The following is a 26,712-nucleotide window of genomic DNA, read 5'->3' as shown; positions in this document are numbered from 1 at the left end:
CAGCTGCTTTTATACTTTAAATCATAAAGTTGAGTACCTGCAACACAGGTTATATGACCAGCAAAGCCCAAAACACTTACGATATGGCCCTTTATTGAAAAAGTTTGCCTGAAACACCCCTCATGTAGTAACTTTAACTTTCTTTTTTTCTTTTTTATTTTTTACATCATTGTTCATTTTTTTTTTTTTTTGGTTTATCATCCTTTATCTTTTTCTTTTTTTCTTTTAATTTTATTTTTATATTCCCCATACAATTGCAACCCCCTTATTTTGACCCCAATCCCTCCTTTCCCCACCCCCCACCCCCCATAGAGTGTCTCTGGTTCATAGTTGTTTGTTGATTTTGACTCTTACTTTCTTATAGTTATTCTTTTTCCTGGTCTCTTATTTAAGTTTTTTAAATTCCTGCTATGAGTAAAACCATCTGGTATTTTTCTTTTACTTTCTGGCTTATTTCACTGAGCATGATCCCTTCCAGCGCCATCCATGTTGCTACAAATTGCATGTGTTTATCTTTTTTGAATGCTGAGTAATATTCCATGGTGTATATGTACCACATCTTCTTGATCCAGTCATCTATTTTTGGGCATTTGGGTTGTTTCCAAAGCTTAGCTATTGTAAACAGTGCTGCTATAAACATAGCAGTGCAGGTGTTCTTTGGAATTGATGTTTCTGTGTCCTTTGGGTAGATACCTAAGAGTGGAATTGCTGGATCATATGGAAGTTCTATGTTTAGTAGGTCCAGAAATCTCCACACAGCTCTCCATAGTGGTTGGACCAGTTTGCACTCCCATCAGCAGTGCAGGAGAGTTCCTTTTTCTCCACAACCTCTCCAACATTTGTTGTTGCTAGTTTTTTTAATATGTGCCATTCTCACTGGTGTAAGATGGTATCTCATGGTAGTTTTGATTTGCATTTCCCTGATTACAAGTGATGTTGAACATTTTTTCATATGCCTCTTGGCCATTTGCATTTCCTCTTCAGAGAAGTTTCTTTTTAGCTCTTCTGCCCATTTTTTGACTGGATTATTTTCTTTGTTTTTGTTGAGTCTCATCAACTCTTTGTAGATTTTTGTGATCAGTCCTTTATCATTAGTGTTGTGTGCAAAATTTTTAAACAATATTAGCTTCCCCCACCGCCTCAGGTAAATTTAACTTTTAACTGAAAGTTGTGGCTCAGGGATTTGTGTATTTATTATAAATCCCTAGTATCATTTTGAGAAAAAGAAAAGAAAACCACTCTCAGGTAGATTTCTCTCATGTTTTTAATTTATAGAAGGACATCCATGTAAGTAGCAAATGTATGATTTGCTTTATTCACAATGTTATTGACTATGAGATAAATATTTTAATATAAGGGAAGAATGTAAATACTTACTTTTTTTCCAAGATAGAGAACTTAAAAACTCTTTTATATTTTCTTCTCTAAGGTTAATATAAAATCCATAGTTAGAAATGGGTTGTCTTAAGAGATGTAACTGAGTTCCTGGAGTTAATCACTGAGTTTCCTGTTCTCTTCATTTCAGAATGCTACTTTTAAATTACCTGGGCAAAATTGGGCCAAAAACTCCTTTGAAGGCAGCTGCAACTTTTTCAGTTGGTTGGAATACTTTTGCTTGCTCAGAGTCATTGGAAAAGCCACTGAACTGGCTACTTTTTAATTACTATTTGACAACCTGCCTTCAGTCTTCAGTTAATAAGTGAGTCATCTATAAAACCTCATATCTGCAAATGTTTTCGATTATGTATCCCAACAGTAAAAAGGCTTAAAGCGTAACACTGCTAACATATGCATATTTATTTATACATTATATGCATTTACTCCTATACCAAAATCTTTTTCATTTTGTAAATATATATGTAATACTTTAAGTGTAATCTACAAATATAGATAAAACTTGTGTTTTCTTTTTGTACCCCAATGGATTATTTTGTACAAACCCTAAAGAACATGCTCCCACTTTGAAGATCACTGTTCTTTTGCTGTTCCAGGTTATTCCAAAAAACTTGAATAATTACTATTATGTGTTGAGTAAAATTATGGATGATTTCCCTGGATTTTCTACTTGTAGATAATCTTATCAGTTCCTAATTCTCTCTAAGTAGTGTATAATGTATTAAGTGCTTTTCAGTGCTGAATAATATGATTTCTTAAGCATGTGCTTATGTGCTTAGTCATGGTTTTGGAAAGTTAGGAGACTCAATGGAGGACTATGGGTATTTTGGTAGTAGGAAAACTATGTTGACCACACCTGAGGACAGAAATCCTATATAGAGAAAAAACAAACAAGAATATAAAATAATGATTCATCATAGATCAAAAAAAGAAAGAAATTTAGGAGAATGCAGCTCACTTGGATAATCTCAGCTCCCACTGCTTTTTTTTTTTTTTAAAGATAAATTTTTATTTATGCATACAAGAACTAGGGTTTAGGCCAGAGGTGCAGGGGTGGGGGGCAGGTGAGAGGATTCATCAGAGAGAGAGTGGGGAGCAGAGAACTGGCAGATCTACTGAAATACACTGCTGAGGGGAGCAGCAGGTAAGACAGCAGAGGGCTGGTGTACCATATGTGGGTTAACTTCCTGGCTAACCCTGGCAGGGATGGATCTTGGACACAGAGAAGATAGCACTGAGATTTAACCCCTATACTACCAGGGAGAACCACTCCCACAGTTCTTTCTTTTTTAAAAAAAAATTTACTTATTTATGCATACAAGAGCTGGGGTATAGGCCAGAGGCATGGGGAGAGTGAGAGGATTCACCAGAGACAGAGTGGAGAACAGAACAGTCAGATTGACCAAAGTATACTGCTGAAGGGAGTAGCAGGTGAGCCAGGAGAGGTCTGCTGCGCCATATGGGTTGCTCCCTGGCTGGCCAGGAATTGAACTCATGCTGCAGTGGCATGGGTTGCGTTTTAACCCTTGAGCCACCAGGGAGGCCCCTCCCATAGTTCTTAACACTACCAAAATATTGTCTATGCATTGGTGTTTCTGAAATTTTTTGCATATCTTCTAAGAGTTAAATAAGTGTGACAGCAAAAAAAAAAAAAAAGATATTTTGTTTATTTTGATGACTGTATCCATGCATTTTTAAAAGATTTATTTATTTATGCATACAAGAGCTGGGATATAGGTCAGAGGGGTGGAGACAGTGAGAGGATTCAGCAGAAACAGAGTGGGGAGCAGAACAGGAACATTGACTGACATGCACTACTAAAGGGAGTAACGAGCCAGTCAGTAGAGGTCTGCTGCACCATGTGGGTTGCTCCCTGGCCAGGGGATCAAACTTGTGCTGCAGTGGCTGCTGATAGCTTCATAGTGCTGAGACTTAGCCCCTTGCACCACCAGGGAGGCCCTTTATCTGTGTATTTTTAAGTGAATTGATTAATAAATTCTCTAAGTAACTGGTACAGTTAATATGTACATTACTTATTGAAAACTGTAGCTCAGGCTTCCTGGTAGTGCAAGGGGTTAAGTGTCAGCACTATAAAATTATCAGTAGCCACTGCTGCATAAGCTCAATACCAGGCCAGGGAACTAATCCACATGGTGCAGCAGACCTCTCTTGCCTCGCCCACTGCTCCCCTCAGCAGTATATTTCAGTAGATCTGCCTGTTCTGCTCCCTACTCTGTCTGTGGTGAATCCTCTCACACCCCACACCTCTGGCCTGTACCCCAGATCTTGTATGCATAAATAAATAAAGTAAATATTTTTTTAAAAAAGAAAACTGTAGTTATCCTGTACATTGACATTAAACATTGGATTAAAGTTAACCTAATTGATAAATTGCAGATGTTGATTATAAAATATTGCTTACAATATTAATCATCATATCATTTTGGTGGTCATTGAAATGGGGGACTGTATCAAGAAAAGTATAGATGATTTAAATTAAAATATTAGTTATACAAGAAAAATGACCAAAATCTTATATACTTATTTCTGAAAATAAGTATACAAAAATTGTAATTTTCAGTATAACAATTTAAAAAATAGTGTCTTCAAGTAATTTATCTAGTTAAAGTTTCTGGCTCAAGTTAGTTCTTTTTGGCAAAATTTGTTTAGTTCCAACTGTGTGTAGGTACAATTTGTTATGAAATAAGACATGTTTATTATTACAAAAAGGTTCATTCTTTGTCAATTAAGGAAAAAGTACGTTTAAAATGTCTTTAGGACAAATATCATGTACTACTTCTTTGTCTGGTTCAGTAAGTATTTATTGGAATACACCAACTTTGTGCTTTATACTCAGCTTAGTTATTATATATTTTAGGTATGATTGAGATGGGAATGACCTTAATTTTTTACTTTTGAAATCTTTCTTTCCAGGCACCGGCATATGTTTGTAAAACAAATTGACATGGATCATGTCATGAAGGTAGGAGAGAAATTTAGGTAATATTTTGATTTCCTCTTTGGATTCCAAGAATAGGTATAATCTGTTTTTGTATTTCAGGCTAAGTCCATCAGGGAGTTTGATAAACGATTCACGTCAGTCATGTTTGGATACCGAACAATTGATGATTATTATACAGACGCCAGTCCGAATCGCAGACTGAAATCAGTAGGAATTCCAGTGTTGTGTCTGAATTCCGTGGATGATGTTTTCTCACCCAGTCATGGTAAAATTAACTTCTTTGTATACATTATGAAATGAATAAACTGTTTTCAAAATATTGTCATTTTTAAAGAAGATACAGTTATAAGAAATAAAATGTCAGTCATGTAATGCTGTCCACTAAAAAAGAAAAGATAGCTACTCATAATTTAGTATCTAAATGTCTCAGATGACTTTAAAGGTGTCAGAGACCCTTATCTAGTCTATTGTCAGAGTCTCAAAAATTGACTCAATTTTTTACTTGTTCTTATTTTTTATAACTTTTCCTTCTTGTCAAATGCACAGTTCTTTAGACAGATTATGTTATGGTATCAGTATAATCCTCAAGAATACATTGCCTCCAGAATATGTTACTTTTTCTTCCTAAAGTGCCTATACTTTGGAATTTTTCTCCCCTTTGGATCTAGAAGAGAACTTGAGAGTTCATAAATATTATATCACTGAACATCTCAAGGAGTATACAGCACATTTCAGGTTACAAAGTCATATTGATGGGAAGTAGTACTTTTTCCTCTGGATTCTGGAGAAAAGAAAATTTATGCCAAAATTAACTTCCTTGCTGCTTTAACTCAAGAAATATTGAATTTGGTATGGAGAAAAAAAATCAATAAACAAAAAATGTGGAATTTGGTAACAAAGATATTTATGCATGTGTTCATGCATTGAAGCAATGTAAGATGATGAGAAGTAATCATGCTATCTTAAGGATCAGTAGACTGGCATCTAATTTTTTCCTAATGACATTTCACAAAACATTTTATAAAAAATGTCACCTTGTTTTCCCACTAAATATTACACAAATATTTTCCTCAATTGTTTCATTTAAAAAATTATTCTGAGTACAAACACAACACATATATATTGTGAAATTTTCAGAATATCCCCAAAGTATATTTTAAAAATTACCTATTATATCTATAGGTGATAATTTTTTATCATGTAATTTATAAGTAATTATAGTTAACTTTAAATAGCTGGAACTTCTGGCCTTTGCCCACAAATCAGAAAATGAAACTGAGCTTTAATATCAAAGAAATTACATGATTAATGTAATTTCATTGGATTAAAGAAGTTTTTTATTTTTCCATCTATTTCTGTATTTCACTAACCCTTCTTTTACCAACCAAAGTTTGCCAACATTTAACCTGATCCACTTGGTCAAAGTTTAAATTCATTATTTCCTATTCTTGCCCAAGCCCTTAATGTAGTCTTATCACTCTGACATAGTGGACAATTGTCTGCATTCTGAGAGCCAGCGTCTGTCACATGACTCAAGTGTGGCACAGCCTTTTGTTCTTCTGACAAGACTGTAACTAACAGTGTTAGAAGTTCCTGAGTGCATCCAGAGTGTGAAATTGGGGCTTTTAATAATTCCACTAGGGGCAAATGAAGTTCTCTACATCTATGCCCTTAATGCCTGATGCAAGAGGAAATGCAAAAATAGTATTAGTCATCTCACCTGCTCCTCCCCTTAAGCGCTCACACTTGATACCAAGATAGGAGATACTCATTTTTAAGTGTGGCTGGCTAAGGATGTATGTTCAGAACTCCTATCAAATAAGGATGTGACTCGCTGTGCCTTGATTTAGGGTCTCTAAGTTTATTTTTCAGGGAGTGTTGTGAGAGGTCAAATTTAGAATGTCATATTAAACAGGCAATTTGTGCAAGCAACAACTCAGTTTGGAAGGAACTCAGTTCTCTATAGTGTGTCAGCTTTCTTTCCTTCATTAGATAGGTGTCAGGTAGGGAGACATTATTTTTAATTAGCTCAAGACTCTGCCAAAGATGTGAAGTCTAATTATTGCATCAACTCTGTTATCTCCATTAAAAAGATAACATGTAGCAGTATCTGAAATCAAAATACTTGTCAAGCCAGGTTGTGATCTATTTGTCACAGATCTTAAGTGAAAACATTTTCACTCTTTGAACTCTAAGCAGAGAAGAAAAAAATAAAACAACTTTTACTCAAATCATTTCAAGTTTTCACTCAGGATAGATTTTAAAAAGCAAATGATGGACCTCCCTGGTGGCACAAGGGGTTAAGACACAGCATTATGAAGCTATCCACAGACACTGCAGCACGAGTTTGATCCCCAGCCAGGGAGTTGACCCACATGGCACAGCAGACCTCTCCTGTCTAGTCCGCTGTTCCCCTTAGCAGTGTATTTCCACCTGTTCTGCTCCCCACTCTGTCTCTGGTGAATCCTCTCATCCCTCCCTCCTCATCTCTGGCCTGTACCCCAGCTCTTGTATGCATAAATAAATAAATCTTTTTTTAAAAAAAAGCAAATGAAAAGACTGTCATTACTGGCAAATTATTTCAATAAAGCATTTATGTTTTCAAAACAGTTTTACTTTTTACTGATTATAAATAGAATTTCAGAGAACAAAGAAAAAAGAATCACCATGTTTATCCAAACAAAGATAAACATTGTTACAGTTCAGAATATTTTATTCTATTCTTTCTTATTACCTATATGTTTTTATTATGTAAATCATATTTATAATTTAATAAAGAGTTGTTTATTTATGCATACAAGAACTGTGGTGCAAGCCAGAGGTGCAGGGGCTGAGAGGATTCATCAGAGACAGAATGGGGAACAGAACAGGCAGATCTATTGAAATACACTACTGAGGGGAGCAGCGGGTGAGACAGGAGAGAGAGGTCTGCTGCACCATGTGGGTTAGCAAACTGGCGGGCTGGGAATCAAACTCATGCTGCTGTGGTTCCTGATAGCTTGATAGCTCTGTGTCTTTAATCCCTGTGCCACCAGGGAGGCCCATATTTATAATTTTTAATCATTAATATACCCACCAATTGGCTTCAGGAATCTAACTCCTGTGTAAAGTTAAGCAAAGTCATACATAATGAATTTATAACTCTCACAAAAGTAATAGCATTAGTTTTTTCCCTTGTGTAACACCTAAGTGGAAATCATGCAATATAGTATAAGTATTCACTATTCCTTGAATTATCTTTAACTTCTTAAAACATGATTGGGCCTATATTTTATGTAATAATTAAACACCTAGATTGAATCTAAACTTGATGGTCTGGCATATAACTTTAAACATGAAATATTATAAGAATATTGATGGTTGATATCAGTTAGTCAGACTTACTCCATTTAGCCAAGTTATAAAAAACTTCTTGATGTTTTATATTATAATGATTGGAAATGATAAAGACATATGATTTTATTAACAAAAACTGGTAATAATTATATTTTTTGTCTCTTCTTCCCTCTCTTAAACTTTCCCTTTCTTTTTCCTCCAAGCTATTCCAATAGAAACTGCTAAGCAAAACCCTAATGTTGCTTTGGTCCTTACTTCTTATGGAGGCCATATTGGTTTTCTGGAAGGAATCTGGCCAAGGCAGTCCACTTACATGGATCGAGTCTTCAAGCAGTTTGTGCAGGCCATGGTTGAGCACGGACATGAACTCTCTACCATGTAGTTCTTCAGGTGCATTTTGTCTGAACCACCGTAGAAAGGCAGCTCAGCTTAGTGCACAAATCTTAACTATTGTATATAAAACAAATAAGCCAGCAAGTGGGGAAGAAGTCTAGAAGGACATGCAAAAACTACTTTTTAGGGAAACAGAATAACTTTGTAGCAAGAAATGAGGTATAGATTAGGATTGTAATTTATGTAGATTTTATTTTTACTATGCCTTACCAAGTATGACCTTAAATAAAGTAGTACAAACATAAAATTGCACTTAACCAAAACTATTGTGTAAACAGATTTTAATTCCTCAGGGTTTTAATTTAGGGTAGTATTTTTTTAGATTACTCATTTTAGGTGACTTAATGGTACTTTAATAACTATTAAGAGATTTTGTTTATTTGAATGTATGTATAAGTTGGCACATTCCTAAAGATATTTATACCTAATGATGATAATGTGAAGACTGAAATAAGATAAAATACAATATGCTAAATATTTTATGTACTCTAACTTTAAAAGGCAGTTGCAACAATGTTAGACTGACTTCTATACATATTCTTTTACTTGGATAATATTAAATTAAGGCTGGATTTATGTTTTTTAATGATTATAGTTCACATGCTTATTTTTAAATAGTGTATGTGCATAATATATATCATTATATTAAAGTAAATTCTACCATTTTAAATTGTTTCTTTGTGAGTTTTTAATCTACAGAAAGGCAATCCCAAGAAAGTAATTTATTATACTTTCATGAATGCATTAGTAAGAAATAACTTTTGTTTTACTATTTCCAGAATATTAGGCTCAAACCGTTTGCACCAAATAAAAATACTTTCAGGAAAAAGACAAAACTTGCAAGCTGACATAGATGTGAGGCATACAGAAGGGTAAGGGAAGAGTGAGGGGTCAAAACAGGGGAGGGAAGAGCACAAGGGTTTATGGTGATGGATCACACGGGTGCTATGATGGGGGGAGAACTATGGGGACTCACCTGAGGGGAGACATCAAATACTGTACAAAATGAAGAATGGGGCTTCCCCTGTGGCGCAGCTGTTGAGCGCTGGGTTGCGAAGCTGTCCGCAGCCTCTGCAGCACCAGTTCGATCCCCAGCCACCGGCGAGGGTCCCACATGGCGCACAGACCTCTCCTGCCGCCTGCAGCTCCCCTCAGCAGTGTACTTGGGTCCTTCTGCCTGCTCTGCTCCCTGCTCTGGCTCTGGTGAATTCTCTCACCCTCCCGCACTTCTGACTGTACCCAGTGCTTGTATAAACAAACAAACAAACAAACAAACAAATAAATAAAATATGCCTCTATTAAAAAAAAATGAAGAATGATGTAAGAAAATACATATATTTTTTTAAGTTTTTATTTTTTTGTGTGTAAAAGAACTGCGCTGTTGGCCAGAGATGTGGGTGATGAAAGGATTCACCAGAGACAGAGTGGGGAGCAGAACAGGCAGATTGACTGAAATACACTGCTGTGGGGAGCAGCGGGCAAGACAAGAGAGGTCTGCTGTGCCATGTGGGTTAGCTCCCTGGCAGGGATCAAATTCAGGCTGTACAGTGATAGCTCTGAGACTTAACCCCTGGGCCACCAGGGAGGCCCTCAATAAATAAATTTAATAAAATAAAATAAAAATACTTTCAGGCACAGGAAGTCTGCCTGACAGTGACTTAATTTTCTTCCATCACAAGGAGTCTCCAGGTATATAGGCCAGGAGTAGATATAGGGCTACTGGTGTCATCAGAGACTCAGGCTCTTTCTGTTTCCACTCCATCCTTAGGGTTGCTAGTTATCTGCTATTCAGAAGGGGTTGTGATAGTGGCTGCTGCAGCTTCAGATATCATATTTGTATTCAGAAAAGCAGACGGGAGGCCTCCCTGGTGGCACAAGTGATTAAGACATAACCTGTGAAGCTATCCGCAGCCACTGCAGCACAAGTTTGACACCTGGCCAGGGAGGTGACCCACATGGTGCAGCAGACCTCTCCTGACTTCCCCGCTGCCACCCTCAGCAGTGTATTTCAGTAGATATGCCTGTTCTGTTCCCTACTCTGTCTCTGGTGAATCCACTCATAGGCCCCCCACACCTCTGGCCCGCACCCCAGTTCTTGTATACATAAATAAATCTTTAAAAAAAGAAAAGGAGAAGGGGAAACATAGGGGGGGTGAAACACATCTGCCCTTTTAGGAAAGTGAAAGTTTTCCCCAAGACTTGAACTTAATATTCATTGCAAAACTCCCGTCACACGGCCACCTGGTAGAGTGGAGATTTGGAAACAGTGTGTAATTTTTTCCAAGTATAGTGGAGGCAAGCAAGGGAGAGGCAATTATTATTTCTCTAGTCCAACAATGGTATTATCTTCCCTAACATTTAATATTGTTTCCTTCTGGTTTTTTTGTTTGTTTTTTAAGAAATCACTATTGTCTAAATGGCTGTCTCACACCACACTTAGTTGTAATAACTCTTTAACTGCTTTTCCCCAGCTGACTGTAAGCACAGTGAAAAGAGGAAACGTACTTTCTTTGTTCTCCACTTTATTTCTTGGGGCCAGTACAGTGCCTGCCTCATATTAGGTTTATTGGTAAATGATAATATTTAATAATACTTGAACCTTAGGCCCTTAACCTCACAGAAACATAGAAGTTACTGCATACCAGGAACAAGAAGAGAGAGGGATTTTTGCAGCCCCTCTCGAAATTGGAACATCTATGACAAGTGTGTGTCCCATGTAGACGTCAGGTCAAAAGGATAATTAAAAAATTATCTCACAGTTGCTCTGAACCTAAAAAACCACTGGTTATAAGGTAAGCACCCAACTTTTTAGAACTTAATTTAGAGTCAATGAGGATAATTTATAAGGTCAGGTTAGGAAATATGCTGTTTTAACTTTAGTTCTCTCTTGAAAGATAGTATTTTGGCCCTAACCTTTTCTAAAGCCAAGGTACTGAATGGAAGTTCTCTTACAATGTGATATTAATGTCAACATTGAGATCTTCCCCCACACTCCCATACCATTGTTTTCACTTGTCTCCCTCACCCTCTTTTGTCAGTTTTCAAGGGTTGGTTATAAGTTTGTCTTGGTTTGACCCGTTGTCTGTTTTCTCTATATTCCACATATAGGTGACATCATCCAGTATTTATCTTTCTCCTACTAGCTTATTTTGCTAAGTATAAGCCCTTCCAGCTTCATCCATGTTGTCACAAATGGCATGAGTTTATCTTTTTGATTGCTAAGTAGTATTCCATTGTGTGTGTATGTGTGTGTGTATTTGTATATAACTACACCACATCTTGTTGATCCATGTGTCTGTTTGGGGGCACTTAGTTTGGTTCAGAATATAGTGCTGCTATAAATATGAGAGTGCAGGTTTCCTTTCAAATTAGTGTTTTTGTTACGAATTGCTTGTAAATTGCTAGCTTGTGTGACAGATACATTTTTGTAAACATTTATTCATTTATGCATATAAGAGCTGGGGTACAGGCCAGAGATGTGGGTGAGGGGGGGTGGGCAGTGAGAGGATTCACCAGAGACAGAGTGGGGAACAGAACAGGCAGATGTACTGAAATACACTGCTGAGGAGAGCAAAGGGCAAGACAGGAGAGGTCTGCTTTGCCATGTGGGTTGCTCCCTGGCCGATGGGGATCAAACTCATGCTGCAGAGGCTGTGGATTACTTCACAGTGCAGTGTTTAACCCCTTGCGCCACCACGGAAACTGACAGATAATATTTTTATTCTTTCAAGAAACTTCCACACTGTTCTCCATAGGAGCTGGACCAGTCTACATTCCCACCAACATTGTAAAATGGTTCCTTTTTCTCCACATTCTCACCAGCACTTACTGTTTCTGATCTTTATGATTTGAGCCATTCTCCTTGGTGTGAGGTGGTAGCTCATAGTGGTTTTGATATGCATTCCCCTGATGATAGGTGATGATGGACTTCTTTTTTTTTCATGTGCCTGTTGGAGATGCATATGTCTTCTTTGGAGAAGTGGCTGTTTAGCTCCTCTGCCCATTTGTTTTATTATTTGTTTTCTTTTAGTTAAATTGTATGTGTTCTTTGTAGATCTTGATATCAGTCCCTTGTCAGATATTTGGTGGTGTGAAGATATTTTCATTTTCTTTTTTTTTAGAATTTATTTTTATTTACTTATGCATATAAGAACTGAGATGTAGGCCAGAAGCGTGGGGAGGTGAGAGGATTCACCAGAGACAGAGTGACAAGCAGAACAGACAGATCTACTGGAACACACTGCTGAGGGGAGCAGCAGGCAAGACAGGAGAGGTCTGCTTGCACCATGTGTGGGTTAGCTCCCTGGCCAGAGATGGAACTCGTACTGCTGTGGCTGCTGATAGCTTCATAGTACTGAGACTTAGCCCCTTGTGTCACCAAGGAGGTTTGGTATTTTATTTTATTATTATTTTTTAAAGATTTATTTATTTATACAAGAACCAGGGTACAGGCCAGATGCATGGGAGGGTGAGAGGATTCACCAGAGACAGAGTGGGGAACAGAACAGGCAGACTGACTGAAACACACTGCTGAGGGGAGCAGCAGGCGAGACAGGAGAGGTCTGCTTGCCATGTGGATTGCTCCTAGGCCAGCGGGGATCAAACCAACTCTGCAGAGGCTGCAGACAGCTTCACAGCGCTGCACTCAACCACCTGTGCCACCAGGGAGGCCCTGTTGTGGTATTTTAAAGATCATTTCTTGGGACAGAAATTTGGTCTTGAGGGCCTACCTGGTGCCTCAAGGGGTTAAGCAGCGCACTATGAAGCAATCCGCAGCCTTACAGCACGAGTTCGGTCCCTTGCCAGCCAGGGAGCAACACATATGGTGCAGCAGACCTCTCCTGACTCACTCGCTGCTCCCCTCAGCAGTGTACTTCGGTCAATCTGCCTGTTCTATTCCCCACTCTGTCTCTGGTGAATCCTCTCACTCCCCACACCTCTGGCCTATACCCCAGCTCTTGTATGCATAAATAAATAAATCTTTAAAAAAAAAAAAGAAATTTGGTCTTGAATTTTATTCTCAGCACTATTGATCCACCATTTGATCTGAGGCAAATGATTTATCCTGTGTGGGCCTCATTCATTCATTCATCAAATGTAGATGGTAATATCAATGTTGCAGAGTTATTAGGATTAAATGATGTGTGGGTGTGTTATACTTTGTAACAATTAGGTGCTATAGAAATATAAGAAGTTACGCCATACGCAGCAATGTGGATGGAGCTAGAAGGAATTGCGCTCAGTGAAATAAGTCAGAAAGAAAAAGAAAAATATTGAATGGTTTCACTTATAGGCAGAATATAGGGGGACCAAATAAGACATCAATATAAAGAAATAATAACAATACAAAAGACAACAAAACAAAAACAGACATTATAAATCAGAGACATCCTGCAGGGGAGGAGGAGGGAGAGGGATCAGAGGGAGGGAGGGAGGAGCACAGGGGACTGAGGTGATGGTGCACAGGTGCATTGGGGAAGGAAACTCTATGGGGACTACACCTGATGGGGTGGGGGAAAGCAAATATTGTTTAAAAATGAACAATGATGTAAAAAATTACTAAAAAAAGAAATTTTAAAAAAAGAAATATAAGAGGTCGGGGTTTCCCTGGTGGCTCAGGGGTCAAAGTCTCAACACTATCAAGCTATCACCACCCATTGCAGCACAAGTTTGATCCCAAGCCATGAAGCTAACCAACATATGGCACAGCACACCTCTCCTGTCTCACCTGCTACTCCCCTCAGCAGTGTATTTCAGTAGACCTGCCTATTCTGCTCCCCACTCTGTCTCTGGTGAGTCATCTCACCTTTCCCCTGCACCTCTGGCCTACACCCCAGTATGCATAAATAAATAAAAATAAAAAATAAATAAAAAATAAAAAAATAAAATAAAATGAAATGAAAAAAAAAAAAAAAAGAAATAGGGGCCTCCCTGGTTTCACAAGGGGTTAAGACGCAACACTATGAAATAATCCGCAGCCACTGCAGCATGAGTGCCATTCCCCAGCCAGGGATGTGATCCACATGGTGCAGCAAACCTCTCCTGACTCACCTGCTGCTCCCCTCAGCAGTGTATTTCAGTCAATCCGCCTGTTCTATTCCCCACTCTGTCTCTGGTGAATCCTCTCAACCCCCACACCTCTGGCCTGTACCCCAGTTCTTGATTCCATAAATAAATAAATCTGTAAAAAAATTTTAAAAATTAAAAAAAAGAAATATAAGAAGTTGCTATAAAAAAGATATTTATTATTATAAACTTAATCAAACCCAAATGATATTTTATTACTCTTGTAATATTCTCTATCAAAACCACTTTAGGTGCAGCGTTGGGAAAAAGTATCCACTGATCTGTATGGCAACATTAACCTTGATCCCTTGGTTGAAGTGATGGCAGGATTAGACAGTGTAAAGTTACTAATTTTCCCTTTGTAATTACTTGATATTCTATGAGAGAGTGCAAAGATAGTTTGAGACTATCTAAATATCTTATCACCACTTAAAGTTCTCCCACTCATTGGTGGATCTTGCCTGCCATGGTTACTGCTGTGGTTATGGTGGTGATTTTCTATTTCCCACATTCCTTCTATGTTTATAAATGGAAATTCTTGTTATTCCTTCTATGTTTATAAATGAAATTCTTTTTTTTTTTAAGATTTATTTGTTTATTTATACAAGCACTGTGTACAATCAGAAGCGCTGGAGGGTGAGAGAATTCAACAGAGCCAGAGCGGGGAACAGAACAGGCAGACTGATGAAATACACTGCTGAGGGGAGCAGTGGGTGCAGCAGGAGAGTTCTGTTGCGACATGTGGGACACTCGCTGGCGGTTGGGTATCAAACCAGCACTGCAGAGGCTGTGGGCAGCTTCTCAGCCCAGCGCTCAACTGCTGCGCCACCAGGGGAAGCCCAAAGTGAAATTCTTAAAGGAAGAATTGTCTTTTCTTTTCTCTCTCCCTCCCCCATATCTTCATTTAATTTTTGTTTTTACTCCAGGTTATAATTCAGTATCATTGCTATTATATTGTTCAAGTTGTTTCAACTTGAGATTTTTTTCCTGTTGGTTTCTATGTCCCTTTGACATGTTTTTTGGTTTTGGGATGTGTGTGTGTGTGTGTGTGTGTGTGTGTGTGTGTGTGAGAGAGAGAGAGAGAGAGAGAGAGAGAGAGAGAGAGAGAGAGAGAGAGAGATTTAGCACTGCAGGCATTATTAGATGCTCTAGGCACATCTGGTATTCTCCCTACTCCAGTCCTGGAATCAATTAGTTCTCCAAGGAGTTCTGGTTCCTTTTATTAAAGAATGGCATTTAAAAGCCAAGATCTGGAAACTAGCAATGCTCATTGCTACTGAGGTCACACTGCTCTGGCAGACAGGAGAGCAAGGCCATCTGAATAGATCTGAAGTCTGAAACAGTATGCAAAATCTGATACCTATGATTAAAATCAGTCTTTTAGCCCCACAGATGATCAAGTATTTAATAACGGGTCCTCAGCCTTTGCATCTCCATAGTATATTCTTTAGAAAGAAAGAGATTAAATCCTGCATTACCTTCCTCTATGCATAGACAATATCCACATATCTTTAGTTGGGGACAACTTAGAAGTCCCTGTCAGGAATAATTACATTTTTAATGTTAATGACTCACTGTTACTACCTATATAAAGTAATTTCAAATTTGTATTTGTTGGAACTGTTCTTGCAAAATAAACTGTTGGATTGCTTCTTGGGTTTGAATCCTCATTTTGGTTATCTAGTAAACTTTTTTTTTTTAAGATTTCTTTTTTTTTTTAAATACATACAAGAACTGAGGTGTTGGCCAGAGGTGCAGGGGGTGACTTCTCACCAGAGACAATAGGGAGCAAAACAGGAGGATCCACTGTAATACACTGCTGAGGGAGCAATGGGCAAGACAGGAGAGGTCTGCTTGCACCATATGTGGTTTGCTCCCTGTTCAGGAATCAAACTCATGTCATAGTGGCTGTTGATAGCTTGATAGTGCTGAGACTTTAATCCCTGAGCCACCAGGGAGGCCCTTTAGTAAATGCTTTACCATTTAGACTTCATTTCCAACACATACATAATGCATATAACACACATATTTATCTGTCATCTATTTGTTGAACAATGGAAATAAAAGTAGATTGCAAATAGAGTAGTAACAGAATTCCTAGCCTACCTCCCAGTGAGAAACAAATTTCCTAAAGTCTTTAACTCTTTTCAGTGTGGTTATGTGACTCATTTGTGGTAAACGTAGATTTAACTGTACCATCTGCATTTTTTTCTTCCTCTCCATATGCTGGTGGATTTTAAATACACAAAATATACTCTTTGTGAAAAACAGTTCTATAGATTTTAATAAAAGAGTGTGTGCCACTGTAACAGTTCCAAATATAACCTTTCTATCACCTGCCTGATTCTCCCATAATACATATTTATAGAAAACCATTATTTTCGGGCCTCCCCTGGTGGCGCAGTGGTTGAGCGCTGGCCTGCGAGGCTGCCCGCAGCCTCTGCAGCACTGGTTCGTTCCCAGGCCTCCAGCAAGGGTCCCACAAAAAAAAAAAAAAAAAAAAAAAAAAGAAAACCATTATTTCCACCCCCACAGTGGCTGGTAAAACAACTGATCAGCCTTCCTCCCTATAGTGTTTTGTGTTTTACAGAGTGTTATATAAATGCAATCATATATTACAAAATCTTTAGGTCTAACTTCTTTGTCTCAGAAAAATGCATTGATTCATCTATACTGTGTAATTTAGTAATTCATTCCTCTTTATTTCTGAGTAGTCTGTTGTATGGATGCACCACCCTTTCTTTATCCACTTGCTGATTTAAGGGCATCTGGGTTGTTTTTAATTCTTGGTGACCAGGAATAAAGTACTATAAACATCTGTATACAGATTTCTATGTGAATATAAATTTTCATTCTTTTTGAGTAGGGACCTGTAGTGGAATTGCTGGGGAATATGGCAGGTATCTATCTAAATATATTAGAAACTGATGATCTATTTTCCAAAGTGGTTGTACCATGTGTATTCCCATCAGGAATTTATGAGTTTAATTACTCTGCATGCTCAAAGAATTTGGTATTTAGACTTAAAAAAATTTACACATTCTAATAAGTGTTAAATGGATGAAAACTAAGCTAGCTCAAGATTAAATTAAAATTATGTAGATGTGTGAATTTTGCCATTTTCTCAAAATGTATCAAAGAAAAATGTGAAAATATCCAGAAATATCAGAACCTGAGAGACAGAAGGAGCTATGGGAATAAAGATACTTATTTTTATATTCTTTCATTGTTCTTAACCTAATGGAAAGATAAATGGTATCTTTATAATTAAATGATAGGCAAAAGTCACTGCATAAAAAGACAAGAGAATTGAGCAAATGGTTCAGATATCTTACACCTTCAGTAATAGCATTAGGGATAGATTAAAGCCAATATACTCTTCTCACTAATTTCTTGCAACCCCAATCCTTTGACCTTTTGGCCTACAAAAGGTAACGTGACATCTCCCAAGAGGAGGCTGTCCATAGACACAGTCCCTATGTTATGAGATATATGTGGAAATACCCAAAACATTAAAAATGAAAGTGCAGGGCCTCCCTGGTGGAGCAAGGGGTTAAGACACAGCACTATGAAGCAGTCTGCAGCAGCCACTGCAGCAGCCACAGCAGCACCCAGTTTGATCCCCAGCCAGGGAGGTGACTCACATGGCACAGCAGACCTCTCCTGTCTAGCCCACTGCTCCTCTCAGCAGTGTATTTCAGTGTATCTGCCTGTTCTGCTCCTCACTGTCTCGGGTGAATCCTCTCATCCCCTGCACCTCTGACCTACACCCCAGCTCATGTATACATAAATAAATAGATCTTTAAATTAATTAATTAATTAAAAATGAAAGTGCTACATGATCCTCAAATCCACATGCAAGTACAGGGGGCCTCCCTGGTGGCGTGGGGTTAAAAACACAGTGCTATCAAGGTATCGCCAGCACGAGTTTGATCCCTGGCCAGCCAGGTTGCTAACCCACATGGCGCAGCAGACCTCTCCTGGCTCACCCGCTGCTCCCCTCAGCAGTGTATTTCAGTAGATCTGCCTGTTCTGCTCCCCTCTCTGTCTCTGGTGAATCCTCTCACTCACACCCCCCCCAACACACACACCTCTGGCCTACACCCCAGTTCCTATATGCATAAATAAATATATCTTTAAACAAAACAAAAAAACAGTTAGTATAAACTGTGCTGTTGGATAGCAGGATAATGATTTCCCTTCTTGAGAGAATCTCAACTAGAAGGCACTCTGGGGGACTTCTTGATTACTGTTAATGATCTGTCTCTTGATCTGATTATGTTGCCCACTATCCACACACTGTCACCCTGACCATCATTTGGTAAGTTAAATGTGAGAGACAGAGCTGAAATTCAGAAAGCTAGTTTTATTTAGAAAATTGGGATTTCTGAGGAGATGGCAGGTAAATGTCCTAGAGAAACCCTCTCAAATCTTGGGGCTCAGGTAGGGTTTTTATAAGGTTATTGAAATAGATCAAAGATTTTGGGGAGATCTCATGGTTTTTGGGGTCTTACCCTTGTGTGCACAAATGCAAGACACAGTTCAATCCAGGGTGCAACAACAATAGGGTTTATTTACAGAGAGGAAGTTGGGATAAGCAATGAATTGCAAATGGCAAACTGTCCTACCCCAGATAGTGCCCACAGTGTATAGTACCAAAGCTGCTGGCATAAGATAGTATTGTCCCTTAATGACAGCCTGGAGCTGGTGGCACACCAGTGAGTGGTGGACCAGGATTCAATAGGTGGGTTGCTGAGGCAGCATCACAGCAGCATCTCTCCTGAAGCAAAGGTCTGTTTCCTGAAGCCAAAGTCAAGTCTCCTCCTAATGCTACATGATCCTCAAAAACATGCAAGTACGGGGGTCTTACGTTTCTTCAAGTTGAGTCAAACTTTATTTCTCAAGCTGATTCAAGCCTCAAACTGATCAAAAATCTTCCCACACAGCCTCAAGCCTCTCCCACGTGTCTACTTATATCCCCCTTCAGAGTACCTGCCTTTCAAACCCAATTGGTCCATTTTCCAAATAAGCTGCTTCCAAGATTAATTGGTGCCTATGCGGGCTTGAATCTAATTGGTGTCAGTGGGAGCTCAGATCTCTTTGATTCAGTTTCAAAATCAGCTTGGGGTTCAAAACCAGAACCCTGGCAGTGGATCCAACCTTCCTGTGTGGTCTCAGGCCAGAGCTGGGCAGGTAAGCTCTGCTGTAGCTGAATGGCACTGTGCAGGTTCAAACCCAACCCGCATGTCTCCAAAACGGCCATGGTTTTCTTTCTTTTCCCCCAAAACTCAAATCAGGCTGCACCAGGGTGGGCCATCAAAGCCAACTTCTGTGGTATAGTCCAGGCTGATACCACTCTACTGTGGGCCCTGGCACCTTCAGAGAATCAGAAGTCATCAGGACTACTCTTAAAATATCTTGAGAAAAAGCTGAGTTTCGGCAGGTTCCCTCTAGTTTTTTGCAAGTTTGGAATTGTTGCATTGACATGTTGGTGGAATGGGTGGTCTGAGTCATATCTCCATGATTCATCTGTCAACAAAGAAACTGAGTGGGGAATGCTGGAGGTTTGTGTAAGGTTTTTAAGGCAGTTAATATGTGAATGATCTAAGGGACACAACTGAGTATTCCAAAGTTTACAGTAATGGCTAACTGAGGCAGAGACTTTTTTTTCCCTATTTGTACTTTTTTCTGCTATCAGTCACATCACATATGGTTCAGATATGGTTTGTGAACTTTTTCTGTATGCATGTTTATAAAAAATCACATGAAAATTCCTGACACTGAGGAATGGGCAGCTGATGAAAAAGTATGTTGGGCCTGCTCTTCCTTTCTATCATGTCCTAGGTCTTCTATTTTATCTTTGGTCTCATCCAGAAATTAAAAGAATTTAATTTTCTTATGTTTTAAGAAATTATTTATAGATCTTCAGCTTTACTGAAAAAAGGTGTTAAATGGAATGATTTTGTGAAGAAAATTATAAAACTTTCTAAGAGGGCCTCCCTGGTGGCACAAGAGGTTAAGATGCAACCTATGAAGCTGCCCACAGCCACGGTAGAACGAGTTCAATCCCCAGCCAGAGAGCTGCCCACATGATGTGGCAGACCTCTCTTGGCTCTCCCATTGCTCCCCTCAGCAGTGTGTTTCAGTCAGTCTGCCTGTTCTGTTCCCCACTCTGTCTCTGGTGAATCCTCTCACCACCCAAGCCTCTGGCCTATACCCCAGTTCTTGTATGCATAAAGAAATAAATCTTAAAAAAAAAAAAAAAAACCTAAAACTTTCAGGCCTCCCTGGTGGCACAAGGGTTTAAGATACAACCTATGAAGATGGCCACAACCTCTGCAGCATGAATTCAATCCCTGGTCAGGGAGCAACTCACATGGCGCAGCAGACCTCTCCTGACTCACTCGCTGCTCCCCTCAGCACTGTACTTCAGTCAATCTGCCTGTTCTGTTCCCCACTCTGTCTCTGGTGAATCTTCTCACCTCCCACCCCCTGCACCTCTGGCCTGTACCCCAGCTTTTGTATGCATAAATAAATAAATCTTAAAAAAAAACTTTCTAAGAAATAGAAAAAAAATGATCTGAATAAACAAAAAAACATTTTAACATGCCAAAAAAAAAAAATGGTTCTAAACTTTTCCAAGTTAATTTATAGGTTTAATGAAATACCAATTAAAATTGAAATGGGATATCTTTATTTTATTATTTTTTTTAAATGTGCTTCCTTTTTTTTAAGAACTGGGGTACAGACCAGAAGTGTGGGGGGCGGGGTAAGAGGATTCACCAGAGACAGAGTGGGGAGCAGAACAGGAAGATTGACAGAAATACACTGCTGAGGGGAGCAGCAGGCGAGTCAGGAGAGGTCTGCTGCTCCATGTGGATCACCTCCCTGGCAGGGGATTGAACTCATGCTGCAGAGGCTGTGGATAGCTTTATAGTGCTGCATCTTAACCCCTTGCGCCACCAGGGAGGCCCAAATGGGGTATCTTTAGAACTCAATAAAGCAATTGTAAAATGCATCTACAAAAGGAAACAGAATTGTCAAAAATATTTTTATAGGAAGGGAAATAATGCCTTACCAGATCTTAAAAGGTAAATTCACTTGTAATATTTTAAACAGACGTAGGTGTAAAATTTGTCAGATCACTAAAAAAGAAAGGAGAACTAGACAGAGACCTTATAGGCAGAATTTAAGCTCCAAAACCACAGTGAGAAAAATGGCAAAAGTGAGGACAATTTATACACATATGCAACAATACAAATAGCTTTTACAATAACAGTGTTTAACCTCCTTCATAAATAACAACTAAAACTATGAAACATTTTCTATTGGATTGGCAAAGATTTTTTTTTCATCTTTTTAAATAATTATATTTATATATTTTTTTAATATTTTATTTTATATATTTCTTACATCATTTTTCATTTTTGCACAATGCATGCATTTTCATCTTGGTTATATTCCCCATACAATTGCACCCCCCCCTTATTTTGACCCCAATCCCACCTCTCCACCCCCCCCGCCCCCGCAGTGTGTCTCTGGTTTATAGTTGCTTGTTGATTTTGATTTGTTCTTTATTATAGTTATTCTTTTTCATGGTCCCTTATTTAGGTTTTCTAAATTCCTGCTATGAGTGAGACCATCTGGTATTTTTCTTTTTCTTTCTGACTTACTTCGCTGAGCATGATCCCTTCCAGCTCTATCCATGTTGCTGCAAATTGCATGAGTTTATCTTTTCTGATTGCTGAGTAATATTCCATTGTGTATATATACCACATTTTCTTGATCCAGTCATCTATTTTTGGGCATTTGGGTTGTTTCCATAGCTTAGCTATTGTAAATAGTGCTGCTATAAACATAGGGGTGCAGTTGCCCTTTTGAATTAATGTTTCTGTGTCCTTTGGGTAAATAGCTAGGAGTGGAATTGCTGGATCATATGGAAGCTCTACCTTTAGTAGATTGAGGAATCCCCACACAGCTTTCCATAGTGGTTGGACTAGTTTGCACTCCCACCAACAGTGCAGGAGAGTTCTTTTTTCTCCACATCTTAGCCAACATTTATTGTTGCCAGTTTTTTTAATATGCGCCATTCTCACTGGTGTAAAATGGGCATCTCATTGTAGTTTTGATTTGTATTTCCCTGATTACAAGTGATGTCCAACATTTTTGTGTAATGCCTGTTGGCCATTTGCATTTCTTCTTTGGAGAAGTTTCTTTTTAGCTCTTCTGCCCATTTTTTGACTGGATTATTTTCTTTGTTTTTGTTGAGTCTCATCAGCTCTTTGTAGATTTCTGTGATCAGTCCTTTATCATTAGTGTTGTGTGCAAAAATTTTCTCCCAGTCGGTGGGGTTTCTCTTTGTTTTGGTTATTTTCTCTTTTGCTGTGCAGAAGCTCTTTAATTTGATGTAATCCCAGCTGTTTATCAGCAAAGATTTTTTTTTTTACCATGAATTGGCAACAGTGTAAGGAATCAGTCATTCTCATACAGTGCTGGAAAATTTAATTGGTGAAACCTCTCCACCCCCATAGAAACAATGGCACAAGTAAAATAACAAAAGGCTGAACTTATTTTTAAAAATACTGTATAGCAAAACTATAAATGTTCAATGATAGGAAAGGTAAAATTATGATTCATTCTCACAATGGAATAATATGTAGCCCTAAGTTAGAAATACCCTATGTACTAATATGACATGGATTCACTGGAGAAAGAATTGAAAAAGCAGGTAGAGAGATAGAAGAAAATGTAACCCGAAGCAAAGATGCAGTATTTGGTGAAATAAAGAAGGGGGATTATCTTTCATTGTAATAGAAAAAGAGGAAATATCCAAATGCAGAGTGAATAATAGAGCTTTTCTTCTCTTTTCCAAAACCCTCTCTACTTCAACTAATCTAGAGGTTCTACTTTTCCTTCCCTTTCTAAAACCCATTTACTCAAAATACTCCCAAGCCACTAAAGCTTTTTATGTCATGTGCAATCTCAGACTACTCAAGGAGACACAGTCAGTCATTTTTCCAATTTTATATTCTTTTATTGAGTTTCAGGTAGGTAAATGAAAAAGGGAGTGATGGTTTCTGAGAGCCATAATCGTTCATATGTGATTTGCACATTTCCATTTTACAAAGTAGATTTAGATAAATATAATGGCAGATATACATAGTGCTTTCAGAAAATTAATTATGATGGGAGCATGGATTAAAAGAGGTTTCACAAAGAAAGTATTATTTAAATGAGACCTTAAAGGAAGATATTTTTGATTGGTTCATATGAAACCAAAGGGATTCCAAAAGAATAAACTAAATTACAGAAGAGAGGAAGCAAATTAAAAACCAATCATTTACATAATTTCTCTTCTATAATGATTTTATTCTCCCATTTCCTACAAGTTAATTTTTCATCCAAATTGACTCTTGGAAAGAGGATATTTCTATCTCAACTTCATATCTCAGTGGCCTCTGGGTGATATTCTGCAGCTTCTTTGTACAAGAGAGAGCAGTGTAAATGAGTTACCCAGAGTAACAGAGAGGATACATAACTTTGGAGAATCCTGAACACAAGATTTAGCAAATCTCTCCAGAGGCAGAAATTCATTAGTTGTAGTTTCTCATTAGTTCTTTATCTGGCTTTCTGCTTAGTCTACTGCAAAAAAAAAAAAAAGGCAACAAAAACTGCAACCTAAAGTGAAAGGTGGAACTGGTTAATAGCCAACATAAAACATAATAACCAGAACAATTTAAAAATATATACATATTTGTCTCTTTTTTTATTGTCTTGTTTTTCCAGGGAAAATTTTAAACATCATTTGAAAATTAATGTGACTCTCTCCCACTTCTAATTTCAAGCTATGCAAGCATCAAGAAGATAAAAACTAGTTGTGGGCATGAGTTGATATTATAGTTGTGTTCAATGTATCTATAGTTTACTGCTCCATTGGCAATCTGTAATCATGGTTTTCATTAGCACTAACTAATCACCAATAAATAAGGGAGTGCAAAAGGGAACTCCGATTCATAAACTCATAAATACACTTATTGTGTTATAAGTCATATCTTTGGTCCAGTTTGAACAGAGTTCCCCCCAAATTTTATTGGTTTCCTTTAATTTGCCAGTATGTTAAGATTCATGTTAGCCAAATCTCTTAGATAACACCAGCAAGAAGAAACAAAGAAGCAATTATCAAATGCTTTAGATGTGCGCAGTTAAGGGGGAAATATCCAATGACAACAAATGCCAGGCCTCTGGCTCAAATCCTAGAACTGCAGAATAGAATTCAAACTCAGATGTAGTCTGTGACAGATCAGTCTGTGACAGCAAATGTGCAAGTAACTCTTGTTTAATTGCAAACACCCTGCTGGAGCTTTTATCTTCACTGAAATTATAAAATCTCCCAGATTTAGAAGGCCTTTTATACAAAAAAGGTAATTTCTGAATAGCTATTAAACTGGCCACAATCAAGATACAAAGAAAACCAAAGCTCTAGTTTAGTTCTTGTCTTTTCCTTTGCATATTTTATTTTGGCTTCTAGAATTAAAATGTTCTCTTGTTGTGTAGAAATTTTTTTCAAATGCATCAAATTCCCCAAAGTAGGCTTAGGGACTGCTTTGTCCTCAAATGGCCAGTTCTAATACTATGAAGGCTTTTTATAGTAAAGTCAGGACAATTGAGGTCTTATTGTCCAGCAGTTCCCATGGTCCAAGACCTACTTCTCCCCTGCAGCCAGTTGACAAGAAGCAATTATTATACTACCACAGTGATTTGGAACAAGAGTTGATTGGAGGGCCTCCCTGGTTGCGCAAGGGGTTAAGCACCACACTATGAAGCAATCCACAGCCTCTCCGGCCAGGGAGCAACCCACATGGCACAGCAGACCTCTCCTGGCTTGCCAGCTGCTCCCCTCAGCAGAGTACTTTGGTCAATCTCCCTGTTCTGTTCCCCACTGTCTCTGGTGAGTCCTCTCACCCCCCACCTCTGGCCTGTAGCCTGGCTCTTGTATGCATAAATAAATAAATCTTTAAACAAAAAAAAAAGAGTTGATTGGAGATTTTGTTTTTGGAGGCACACAGCTTGTTGGAATTTTATTTCGGTCATCAAGATACTAGATGGCATCTCACTTCCTCTGCCAACGATATGCCTACCTAGTATGGTTTGTTCCTCACTAGTAGTTCTGGGATTAATATAGTTAAAAACCTAACTGATATTTAGTGTTCCTAAGTCTTACTTTATGCAGATAAAAATGTTGTCTTATAGTGATTTTGATATAAGCTTGTCATGTTGTAAAATTTAGCAACATTCTAAGAGAAAAAAAGTGCCATCACGCCCAGGAAGCAGTGTTTACTTCAGCTTCTTTAATCTGGCATAGCATGGATATTGTGTTTCCTATTGTTATGGCAACACAGGATAAGATTTATATTCAAATGTCAGATAACAAGTGTTGGTGAGGATGTGGAAATTGGAAGCATAATACATTGTTGGCAGAAAGTCAAATGGTATGGTCACTTAAAAAAACAGTCTAGCAGTTCCTCAAAGTGTTAAGCATGGCTACCATACTATCGAGTAATTCTATTCTTTGTAATAGTAATTGCATTCCCCTGTGTGTATACACAAGGGAACTGAAAACATATTCACAGAAATTTATGCATGAATATTCACGGCAGTATTTCTTATAATAGCCCAAAGTAGAAATAACCTGAAACAGAAAGATTATTGGTGTGAGGGCTGTAGGAGGAGGTTAGAGAGTGATGGCTAAGGAGGATGGGATTTCTTATGGCAGGATGATGGATGCACAACTTAGTAAATGTACTAAAGTCATTGAACTGTACGCTTTAAATGGATAAATTGTATAAAATGTGAGTATCTCAAAAAAAAAATAGCTTTTCTTTTTAAAAATACTCAAATCTCAGGCCTCCCTGGTGGCGCAAGGAGTTAAGTCGCAGTACTATGAAGCTATCCGCAGCCACTGCAGCACCAGTTTGGTCCCCAGCCAGGGAGCTGATCCACATGGTGCAGCAGAGCTCTCCTGACTCCCTCACTGCTCCCCTCTGCAGTGTATTTCAGTCAAAGTGCCTGTTCTGTTCCCCACTCTGTCTCTGGTGAATCCTCTCATACCCTGCACCTCTGGCCTGTACCCCAGTTCTTGTATGCATAAATAAGTCTTTAAAAAATATTCAATTCTCAATAAAAATTCAGGCATATTGAAGACTTAAAATGAGATTTCAGAAAAAATAAGACAAAATTTAGAGGAAAAGAGGTATAATAAAATTGCTTAGAACTAGCAATTGTTACATTAATTTGAACTATAAAATATTTCTCAGCACTAACATAAATATAATTCTTTATAACAAGTCAACTAATTTAATATTTGATGTAACACATTATCTTGATGTCTTCACCAGAAACAAATACTACTTAAAAGTCTAGTCTGTGGATATATATTGCCATTCACCAGGAATCCCCAGTGCCTATTTTCAAATGTCCAATTTCTCTACATTCTTCAGGAAAGTGATTCCTAGTATTTAAAAAATATATGGGCCTCCCCGGTGGCACAGCGGTTGAGCGCT

The 26,712-nt window shown here is 38.2% G+C and overlaps 1 protein-coding gene across 1 annotated transcript in view; it reads left to right on the top strand.

Annotated features, from left to right (window-relative positions):
- ABHD3 (abhydrolase domain containing 3, phospholipase) overlaps positions 1–8,075 on the top strand; it is a gene marked incomplete at both ends in the record, with an annotated part of 44,932 nt that extends 36,857 nt beyond the window's left edge. The window contains 4 exons of the mRNA XM_084252149.1: positions 1,526–1,699; positions 4,330–4,378; positions 4,457–4,622; positions 7,897–8,075. Coding sequence (XP_084108275.1) covers positions 1,526–1,699; positions 4,330–4,378; positions 4,457–4,622; positions 7,897–8,075 — 568 coding nt within the window. The remainder of the gene's footprint in view (positions 1–1,525; positions 1,700–4,329; positions 4,379–4,456; positions 4,623–7,896) is intronic.
- Between the last annotated feature and the right edge of the window lie 18,637 nt (positions 8,076–26,712).

The sequence above is a fragment of the Talpa europaea genome (genome assembly GCF_964194135.1).
Source record: "Talpa europaea genome assembly, chromosome: 13".
Classification (NCBI taxonomy): domain Eukaryota; kingdom Metazoa; phylum Chordata; class Mammalia; order Eulipotyphla; family Talpidae; genus Talpa; species Talpa europaea.
Note: the sequence above shows the minus strand (reverse complement) of the source record. Positions and strands in the feature narration are given on the sequence as shown.